At 41.1% G+C, this 11,288-nt stretch overlaps 1 protein-coding gene across 1 annotated transcript; it reads left to right on the forward strand.

Annotated features, from left to right (window-relative positions):
* Positions 1 to 2,646: 2,646 nt before the first annotated feature.
* myoz1b (myozenin 1b) lies at positions 2,647 to 11,288 on the forward strand. The gene is made up of 6 exons (XM_070927540.1): positions 2,647 to 2,821; positions 5,617 to 5,700; positions 8,638 to 8,804; positions 8,890 to 8,956; positions 9,056 to 9,242; positions 11,054 to 11,288. The coding sequence occupies exons 2-6, from the start codon at positions 5,619 to 5,621 to the stop codon at positions 11,286 to 11,288; spliced, it is 738 nt and encodes a 245-aa protein (XP_070783641.1). The 5' UTR covers positions 2,647 to 2,821; positions 5,617 to 5,618.

Here is an 11,288-nt window from a genome sequence, read left to right on the forward strand (position 1 = left end):
TGGCAGGGGGAAATAAATATAGTTTCCATTTTATATCCTATACTTTTATATCTTAAATTAAATAGATCCTAACTGTGAACACACAGTATATTTGGTAATCTGGCTGAATGAGAAGAGATAAAAAAAAATTTCAAATACATCCCTTAACTAATTCTTCTATTTTGATTAAATATCATTGCAGGTAAAAAGTGTTCTTGTAGAACTGCAGGCCTACATTTCAGAGCAGTTTAATGACAGCCACCTGATGGCCTTGGAGCTGTGAAACCCAACCATGGCCACAGAAAGGGATCTAACCTATGACCCCTGACTGGGATCAGGTGACAGACGGGGCTAACTTTAGCTGCTAACTTTAGTCCTGTTCAGGTCCACTGGTAAGCTTAGCTGTGCTAGTGGAAGTTACAACACTCACACACTCACACACACACACACACACACACACACACACACACACACACACAATCCCTGCAGTGTGCAAGCATATTCACTTTTCTTCAAACTAGGTCACTGGATTTTAGAAATACATAAAAGCTGTAACTGCACTTACAGTAATGACTGAAGTGGCTCTTTTAACTCTTGGTCAAATTACTAAATTAGTTCTACAATTCTCCCTCTTTCGGCCTCTCTCCTCTTCTCTGTTAATTCCTCAGTTGTACACACACACACACACACACACACACACACACACACACACACACACAGCCCATTTCACCTATTTTTGGAGCCGTTAATCTCCAGCTATTTGGCCCGGTGCAAAACTCTTAATTCTGATGGCTTTTTCACAATGTGATTGAGAGCGGAGGGGAAGAGGTACCTCGTACATCCTGTCTCCTCCTGCTGCTCTGCCAAAGAGGCTCTTTCTTCACGCCGTGTTTCTGGGTCAACAGAGTCCAGTGTTTGGGGTCAAGGGTCAGGGTTTATAGGCAGGTCAGATTATGGACAAATAATGATCATTCTCACTCTCATGTGGATCGATCATTTTTTGGAAAAAATTAGTTTCTTTATTGTTTTCTAAATCAATATTAACTTATCTGTTTGGCTGAATAAAGTATTACTAGAAGGTAATTTGAAATAACCAACCAGCTTGGTAATAAACCTTCTAACAGGGAGTTACATTCCCTGATGGATTTATAACCCAGCTACAACACAAATCTGTATCAAGGCCACCTGGAACGTCCAATTTCAGGACTACCATACTGCACGGGTGATTATTATAGAGGCACCAAACTTTTTGTCCAGACTGAAATATCTCAACATCTATTTGATGGACGTTTTGTACAGACATTCATGGGTCCTAGATGATGAATCCTAATCACTTTGGTGATCCCTTTTCATCAAATTCAATTTGGTATATATCTAAATACCTGCACAAGTAATGACATTAGACTCAGCTGTACCTTTTGTTTAATGCTAAATAGCAAATGTTTGCATGCTAACACACAAGATGATGAACATGGTAAACATCAGAATGTTAATTAATAATTAATAATTTTAACACTAACTTGTCAGCAAACAATTGCTTATTTACAAATCTGGTAGTTACAAATCAACATTAGCCTGTGTGTTTCTGGTCTGTACCAACCCCCCCCCCCCCCCCATACACACACACACACACACACACACACACACACACACACACACAATTGCACCTGCACAGAAAAGTCAACAAGCAAACAGTGACTTACAAAAGCTACAGGTTGAAAAGAAAACTCTTAAAAAGCAGAAGACTGACAAGGAACTGGCTGACATGATGATACCGGTGTAACTGCTGCCAGGCACAAACGAGGCATGAAGTTGCAAATCATACCAAAGGTTTGTTATTTAGAGGAGGATGTATAAAGAGACTATGAGAGGGGGAGGAAAACAAAAGCATAAATGCCTTTAGGCTCGTAAAACCGAGTGACAGGGGAATACAGTAACAGCTGAAAAGATGTTTTCTAGTCTCTTTTGTTGTTTGTCATGTTATCAAAAGCCCCTGTTCCCCTGTGATTGCAAGAGGTGGGACAAATGATGAAATGGGGTTCACAAGCTGGAGGAACTGATGATTCACTAAAATCATCATGTAGATTCTTGTTCTTTCAGCATCTGCTGACTTTCAGGATCAGGATTTAAAAATGTGCTCCCTACGATACTAATACACAACTCTTCTGGTTGTTCCAACGTCTAGGCTGAAGACCAAAGGTGATCTTTGCAGATAGGACACCTAGACTTTGTAATAACTTCCCAGAGGAGAACCGTTGGTGCATCCTCAGAAGCAAAAGGAACTACCACGCTTGGTTGAAACCCTCCTTCCATGTTGTTATGGTCACCCAAGCAACATGTGTGTATGAAGACTTGATTTTGTCTTTGACACCTTCATAAATTCTACATATATATGTAATGCATCATAAATCTTCAATGCGACTATTTACATCAAATATTTCTTCATTTTCAAATAGCTCTGGTTATTCTGAAGAAAATGTTTATCTTTAAAGCTAACTGTTGTCTTTGAATCTTCAGGTTGATGAAAAAAATCATCAAATCAATTTCCTGTTATCACTCATCTTACCAATGTCTTAATTTGAAACACCACACCCACCTCCCTCTTTACCACCTACTCAATCACCCCACCCCCCCCCTTCCCACCCCCCAGGCCAGGTCCATAGCACTGGAGCAGCCCTGCTGATAGGGTTTCACTCTCTCCGGGGCGAAGAGGAGAGCAGGCAGTACAATACAAGCTCTGGGACACAAATCTACCTGGGAATCTATATTCCTCTTCCACTGAGCCACACCTGTTCTGGGACCTTCTGGGACCTGTGTCTTCCTGTGGATACCTGGGTCTTAGGTAAGACATTAGAGAAGTGAAAATGGCAGCGATAAAAACCAGAGAAATGTCTCACACACATGCCTTGAGTGTTTGTGGATTATCTGGCGCCGATGGTCACTGAGTTGTCAAATAATTCTCTCTCAGCACGAGGAGACGGTCACAGTTAAATTCATTTGATTCCCGTGGCCCGCAGACTTTGGCTGCAGGAGAAGTCACTATCTGTGAAGGCCTCTGTAACTGGATGAATTAATGAATGAAGGAAGCAGAAGCAGATGCTGAACTTCATATTATAGAATTGACTTTTGTTTGAAAGTCACAGTTCTTGCTCAAGAAAGGCTTCACATTATACACAGTTTGACAGATATATTGCGGATTTACAATTTCTAGAGTTAAATAGTTAATTTAAATATCAATTACACTAAATCTGAATCATGCGAGCCAGCTGGTGGATGACTTTCCTCTGCCTCCACCAGCTCTTACCTAACACTGTGGTAGGTGAGGAATGTGGCCCTCTGCGGTGGAGTTTTTAGTCCGTGGGTATGGATGTATGTGTGTATTTGAGAATGTGCTTACTGATGCCCTTCCTCCCCAGCTGTCCCCTCGAGATTTATCTGGAGCTAAAACAGGCTGGTCATGGGGGACAGGAGCGCCTCTTCACTCAGAGAGGTGGTAACAGGACCCAGGCCCTCGCTCTGCTCCTGGAGCCTCCATCTTGCATTTCCCAGAACATCCAAAAACACCTGTAATCTCCAGTTTTTAATCCACGAGAGACACACATTAATCACAAGAAAGAGGCTATTTGAGTGCAAATCTGTCTGTGTGTGTGTGTGTGTGTGTGTGTGTGTGTGTGTGTGTGTGTGCTGGCGGCAGTCCCATTCACCACAGTGCTATAGAACATGGGTTCATAAAAATAGCTCGCACAGGACTGAATCCCAGGCTAGGAAATGAGCTTCAATTACAGCGGATGAAAAGCAATTACATTAACTGTCTCCCCGTAGACGGGCCCTCCAGCTTTTTCTCTTGTACTGGGACTCACCTCCAGCCTTACATAATTGCTTTCGACCCGTGCAATTGACAGCGACATACTGCCGGCCCCCATCTGAGTGGTTAGTCAAGAGAGACACGACCTGCCATTGGGAATTAGTGTCCTCAAGGGTATGCGGGGGCTATACACAATGTTTAAAGTGTGCTTAAGTTAATTAGGGAACCCAGCGAGGTTCTGTTGGAGCTTGCTAGATTTTGGGACGTGATGTGCATCATTCATTGCACACAAATATATCTTGTAAATCAATTTTGACTTGAAGTGTTTATGGAAAAGAAAAACACTTTTGTTGTATCAGATTTCACTGTCTGTCAGTGTTGCTAATTCTGTCTTGGTCTCTGCTAGACCCCTGAGAGACTTAGTACATTTAGGCATTTGGGGAATAATTCTCAATGACTGTTTAAGTCTCTCTTACACTATAAAGTCAGGTCAATTTATTTATAGAATACAATTGAATACACAAAATAAAGACCTTTATTTAGTCATGATAATAATGAGTGAGTGCTATAAACTCAATTTATCTGACACTGACTGACCATTTGCTGTAAAATGAAAATGAAAATGTGACATTGGCTAGTGTATGTATGACTGCTTAGTGTACCAAAAATGTGCAACAAGCCGTAAACCAACAAGTCCTCCAAATGAAACGTCAAAATACGTTGTTTGTAACTGCCCTCTAGAGTGACAAATAGGAGCGTTTTGTGATCCGACGCCCCTGGCAACGACATCAGTTGTCTGTGTCTTCACTATAATTCTGTTTAATCTGTTTTTATGATGTGACAACACTTAAGGTTAAGGTTAAGGTTGGGTTTAGTTTAGGCACAAAAACGACCTGGTTAGGTTAGGGAAACATCGTGGTTTGGGTGAAAATGAATACTTCCTTAAGGTGAGGGGACCTCCGTTGTCATGGTTACAATAATAAACATGAGTTTAAGGTTAGGGAAGGATAGTCCTCATGATAACAAATTAAACTACGTTGACTGTTGGAAACGGGAAACGAACAGCTGCCTCCTGTGTTAAAGTCCAATGTTTTGTTGACCATCCCCCGACCTCATTCATAACTCCTACGGCCGCAGCTTTGTCATTTAAACATTGTTTTGGGGCACTTGCTGAAGTGGCCGATGCTGTCGTTCTTCATATGGAGTCACGTTGGTCATCTGACCAATGTAAGTCCAACATTCACTCTCCTTTTAGCTCTTTGGTCTCCATCAACTCCTGAAGGAAATATGTGGCTCTTTAGCTGCTAAATGCTCCACTGCTGTAGGAGCTAGTTGCTAACTGTGTCGGCTGTTTGGCGCTGGGCGGGTAGCGCACCGTGAGTTGCTGCAGCTGGAAGGTTTATGAGAGCGGTGAGAGTGAACCAAACAGTAACACCGTCGACTGTAAAACCAAAACAATGAGCTGAAAGACGCTAAAGAGTCATTTGATCCAATGCTAATATAAAAATATTGATTAGTGCAGCTTTAATTTTTATAATCTAAATAAATTGAAACTTTAATTGAAACTTTTCTATTTCAGTTGAGTCTAAGTTTACTTTTGACTTAACTCTTAACTCGAAGGTGGAGTTTTATCAGCAGCAAACTCCATCTGCTGATGAAGGCTGTGAGATGCAGTTGAAAGATCCAGAAAAAGCTAATTAGTGGACCCTTAGTTCTTTATGGGTGTATTTTTCCTTCTGTGTAAAGACACTGCAATTCTTTGTCTGAAAATGTGTAAATGGAGCTGCTGATGAAGATTAATATTGTCATAATTTCTCTCTTCAGTCCTTTAGCCATGCCTCTCACAACTCCTGCGCCTTCTAACAAGAGGAAGGCCAACAAGATCATCACTGACCTGTCCAACGTCACCCAGAATGGTAACACACACACAGAAACAGCATACCAATCACATATTCACACACCACATGAAACATCTTGTCATCTTCATCCACATTCCTCCTTCGTCTATCACCCGTGTGATCTGATTAATCAGCCCCGTAAATGTCAAATCCAATTGAAAAAGTTTCTCTCTGTGGTGTCTGCAGAGTGTGTGTGTGTGTAAACTGAACTGCCTGGGTGTAAATCGTTGCATGTGGTTTTATGGTACTACAATTAAGTAAGAAACACATACACACACTTGTTCCAAAGCAGTAACACAATATCTCCTGGAAGGATGTGGGTCATTATCAGATGGCAGAGCAGCCACAAATCTGTCACCATTAGAGGCAACACAAAATACCAGACTGTGATTCTGCTCCCACCATATTTGTTTGAGGGTTGTGTGTAAAGAGGAATAAAGTGGAATCAATGCAACTTTATATGATAATTGTGCTTTGTGCTACATCAGTAATGGCTGCTCATGCAAAGCACCAAACGTCATTTATTTTATTATTATTATTATTTATTATTATTATTATTATTTATTTATTTATTTTTACAAAAATCACTTCCTGTGCATCAAAGAGTTATTTAGATTTTGATGTATTTTCTAGTGGAGATCCCAAAGTTTCCAAAAATACCCAACATGTCAGACTGAATTTTGGTGAAATGTGTATATGATGATACAAAAGACATCAAGAATATTTCCATTAAATTAGATAGTACAGACAAAAAAAGTGTAATCAGTAGTGGAAAGTAACAGTACTGTACCAAAGTATAATTTTAAGGTACTATATACGTCTTTTCCACGACATTTCAGACAGAAGCAATGTACTTTTTACTCCACTTACATTTAATGTGACTTACATATTTACTAGTTAGTTTGCAGATTTTTACATAGAAACAAATGATGAGTTTATAAAATAAAATTGTTCTATATTAAACTATCCAACAGTATATGATGTAGTTAAAAGCTCCACCTTGCTGTTTATACACCTATATGCTGTTTTTACCTATAATATAATAATCAAATAAATATATGTTTTAACACTCAAAAAAGTTTTAGCTTCGATACTTTAAGTACAACATGTTGTTAATACTTCTGTACTTTTACCTAAGATTTTGAATGTAGGACTTTTACTTGTAATGAAGTAATTTGATATGACATTACATTGCTGTTACAGTACTTTTACTTAAGCAAAGAATCTGGATACTTCTTCCAGCACTGAGCACCGCCGCTGTGCCTAAATACAACCTCACAGAGCTGCTAGCTTTAGACGCTTAGTCTTGTTTTAATTTGTTGTTTTCTATCAGTAATAAAACTGACACTCGCATAATATATTACTTTTATAAAACAATCACAATATATTCTCTGCCAATCTCTGAGCATGCAATTTCCAACCTGAGCATGCTCTGAGTGTCTGTGCACGTGCTTGTGTTTGTCATTCAATGATCTGTTGATGTCTTTCCCCATTTGTGTCCTTTGCTGTTTTCGCTACCACTCCTTCTGCTGTCACATCTGCGGCCACATCTGTATCTTTCCACCAGTTTGTTTTCAGTCACTCAGTCTTTCCGGAGCTTATCCTGCTTATCCCTTATTTTGCTCCAGTTAATGCCCACTCATCTACCCATCATCCCTGCCACCGTGTCGTTCTGACATTTGTCCCATGCCTCTCTCCGTCTCTGTGTTGTCCGTCTGTCCACCCCCTGCCTCTGTCAGTCTGTCCAATTTCCTCCCAGTCAGCAGCCAGCTCCAGTTTCACATTCTTCTGAATTAACACTCTAATCAATATCCCCATAGGAGAGTTCGCTCTGCACATCGGCCTCAATTACTCTCTCTCTCTCACACACACACACACACACACACACACTTAACACACACCCACTTGCACAAGTCTGATTTACGAGGTACTGGTAACAGCTCTCTGCAGCATTGCAATGCCAACTCCCCGCTTTATAGATGTGTCTGTGCGAGTGTGTGTGTTGGTTTATGGCTGGACTCCAGGTGTTATGAGTGATATCAGAGTGTATGTGGTGGATGAGTAGAGTTTTATGAGGAGCTCTGTGGAGCAGTAAAATCCATCAGATCGCTCCATCACTGAAAGAGAAGAGAGGAGAGAGAGGGAGGCAGTGTGTTATAAGGATTTCCCTCCATAAACAGTTCAACCAGAAAACCTGCTGTGGCGTTCCCCAGTGCCCTTTTCTTCCATATTGCTTTGGCCTAGTAACCCCTACAACTCCCCTGGTCTCACACACACACGTCGTCTCACACCGTTCAACAGGTTTCAACTCTAATTCATCCCAACAAGGGTAGTATGGAAGCCAGAGGATAAAAAATATGTCCTTAATGGTCACATCCCTCATTCAATATCAGACATGTAGTGGAAGGTAAACCCACCTTTTAATTTGCCAAATGGGTTCAGCTGATAAGAGAGAGCAGAGCGCAGAGAGTGTATACCACCTGCGCCAAGGCTTTAATAACACAAAATGCTTTAAAATTGTAAATCTGCACAGTGATAAATCAGCATGGGATACATGAGTCAGATTTCATTCATTCAAGTAAGTGAAGAAGTTCATGAGAAAATAGAGAAAAAGTTCAAAAAATATCATATCTTCTTTAAAGGGATAGTTTGACATTTTAGGAAATATGCTTGTTGGGTTTCTTGCTGAGAATTAAATGAGACAAATACAACTCTCATAGTTGTCTGTTAAGTAGGAAACTACAGCCAGAAGATGTTAGCTTAGCTTAGCATAAACTACTCCTATAACAACAGCTTGTCGTACACTTAGGTTTCTGTTTACAGCTTTTTATTCACTTTTTCTGGGTAAACCATGAAAATTTCCTTTCTACCTCTACCTACTTACACCCACCTGCAATTCCATACTCAGTCCCTTCATTATGTCCTCCTCCTCCTCTTCCTTCCTCTTCTTGTCAGATGATGAGTCAGACCCTGAGGCCTCTGAGCTCGACCTGGGCACCAAGATCAAGACGCCCAAGGACGTGATGCTGGAGGAGCTCTCCCTGCTCAATAACAAGGGCTCCAAGATGTTCAAGAAGAGGCAGCAGAGAGTTGAGAAGTTCATCGTGACCAACGAGAACAAGGTAAGAGTGAAGAAGAGAAAGGGAGTGTGTGTGTGTGTTTGTTGTGTGTATATCTGTGCACCGATCAGACTATATCTATATCCAGCAGAACCTCCAGAACCTGCTGATGTCGCCTCCCCCTATTCCACCAAAGCCTGAGATGCCAAAGGAAAGTAGGTTATATTTTCTGTCCCTTTTCAGTATTTAAGATACTTTCTTTCTGTGAAGATTTTACCTTTAATCTCTCTGGTATTCCCCTTTTTTTCTTCCAGTGGTGGAGGAGACAGTGGATGAGGAGGCAGAGAAGGAGAAGATGAAGCAGGAGTATGTACGCACCTATGTATCGCCATGGGAACGGGCCATGAAGGGCAATGAGGAGCTCACAGCCACCATGAGGGCCTCCATGCCGGGACCCATCCAGATGCACCCAGAACTGCCTCTGTACAAGAGCTTCAACAGGTACACAGACACAAACAGTAATGATCACCATCTTGTTAAATTTGGATGTGCATTCACTACATTGTAGCTGTGAAGTAGTGGAGCTCCAGGTGACATCTTGAAATTACTTGTTTTATCTGACCTACAGTCTAAAACCCAAAGATATTCAATTTTACAAGAAGCTGGAGAAAGCGGAAGTTTGGCATTTTTGAGAAGAATGACTGAAACAGTTAATCCATGATTAAGATTGTTGTTGTCTGCGTCGATTAACATTCAACTAATTGTTTATTTGGCTAACATGTTTTGCTCTAAAATGCATGCAACTACACACACATGTTATACAATTCCTGTATTCATTGTATTTTTAATGCATAGAATGTCTTTTAAATAAGTTATTTAATTTTTAATTGAAAGTTACGGAAAGTCATTTGTTGCACATTGACTGACTTCACGCTTTTGTCTAAACAACGCACAAATGAGGTACAATCCACAGTAGATCAAGGAAAAGCCATTGAGAATAATTCAGTACAAGATTGCAGTGCATAAGGCAAGACATAAGTGCACAGGAAATTAGAAGGAAAGTGGTCGAGTGACCTTAGCTAGCATTGTCACTCGATTCTCAAAAATGACTGTTCGTGAAGCAGTGAAGGAAGGAGGTGGAATTATCTCTTAAAGGCACTCGAGCAATTTAGAATTGAACTTCCATAAACTTGGGGGAGAAAGAAACATTAAGAAATTATTATAAACTTATCCTGACTTTCCCTGGATACTACACGTCCCATAACACCGGTGGTTACTATCTTTCATCTAACTTTCGCTGTGGTAATCGTGATCTGCCCATTTCAAAGATGGAGTGTTCCGACACAGAATGCTTTATGTTGGTTTGTTAGAGATCAAGGTGATGAGTATCATAATGTATACTCGTTTGTCGTTTGTCCCAATAAAACAATAAAACAGGACATACAACTCACAAAAAACTGTACAGAAGAGAAACAAGTAGGTAGAAAAGAATACGTATTATATGATGGAAATATATTGTAAATGTATTAAGATAGTACTGGTAACAGTAAACAGTAGTATTGTTAAATTGATAGTGTAGGTAGTGTTAGAACTGCAGCAACAGTCTCAGCTACATCAGCTCACATCACTATGACAACCAGCAGTTTGGTGCTTCGTCAGCAGTAAAAGCGACGTCCTTCCTGGGTGTGTTTCCATGGCTTTACTCAGCAGACTTCACATAACGTACCATTACATTTAGACAACATGTCGCCCCTGATGTGATTATATTAATCTTATTTGAACCCGAGATCTCTGTCCGTTGTAATACTGTTAATGGTTGTCATGGACCCCAGTAAGAGCAGCTGTATCCTTCGTAATTACTAATGGGTCTGAATGAGCAATAAACAACCAGCCAAGGATGGTTGGAGACAACAGGCCCCCGGGCACAGATATGTAACAGGCCCCCCAGCCCTCCTACATAGAAGCAAGACACCCAGACTGAAAGAGACACAAAACGACAACAGTAACATTTTGACTCTCAGAGAAACGAAAATGACTCGGAGATGTTGTTTGTAGTCATTTTGCATGTCTTTGTGGCCGTTTCATGTCTCTTTGTGGTTATTTTGCATCTGTTTGTGGTTGTTTCATGTCTCTTTGTGGTTGTTTTGTGTCTTTTTGTAGTTGATTGATGTCTCTTTGTTGTCGTTTTGCATCTCCTTGTGGTTGTTGTGTGTAGTCGTTTGACTGACCTGGGCCAGAGCCTGGCAGAGATGCATGTTCTGGTTTTACCTTGTCTCTCCTCAGCTTCATATTTCTTCCTCTTTTCTCCCCAGGACGGCGCTGCCATTTGGCGGCTTCGACAAGTCCTCCAAGTTGCTGACCTTCGAGCTCCCAGAGCTCAACATCAACACGGAGGATCCGGAGCCTATTCCCTCCATGCAGGCCGACGTCCGCTCGCGCCCCTCATTCAACCGCACGCCCATCGGTTGGGTCTGCAGTGAGGACAACTCACACATCCACATGGACCTGGACAACATCCCCTTCGACGGAGAGACAGATGACCTGTGA

The sequence above is a fragment of the Enoplosus armatus genome, chromosome 20, assembly GCF_043641665.1.
Source record: "Enoplosus armatus isolate fEnoArm2 chromosome 20, fEnoArm2.hap1, whole genome shotgun sequence".
Lineage (NCBI taxonomy): Eukaryota > Metazoa > Chordata > Actinopteri > Centrarchiformes > Enoplosidae > Enoplosus > Enoplosus armatus.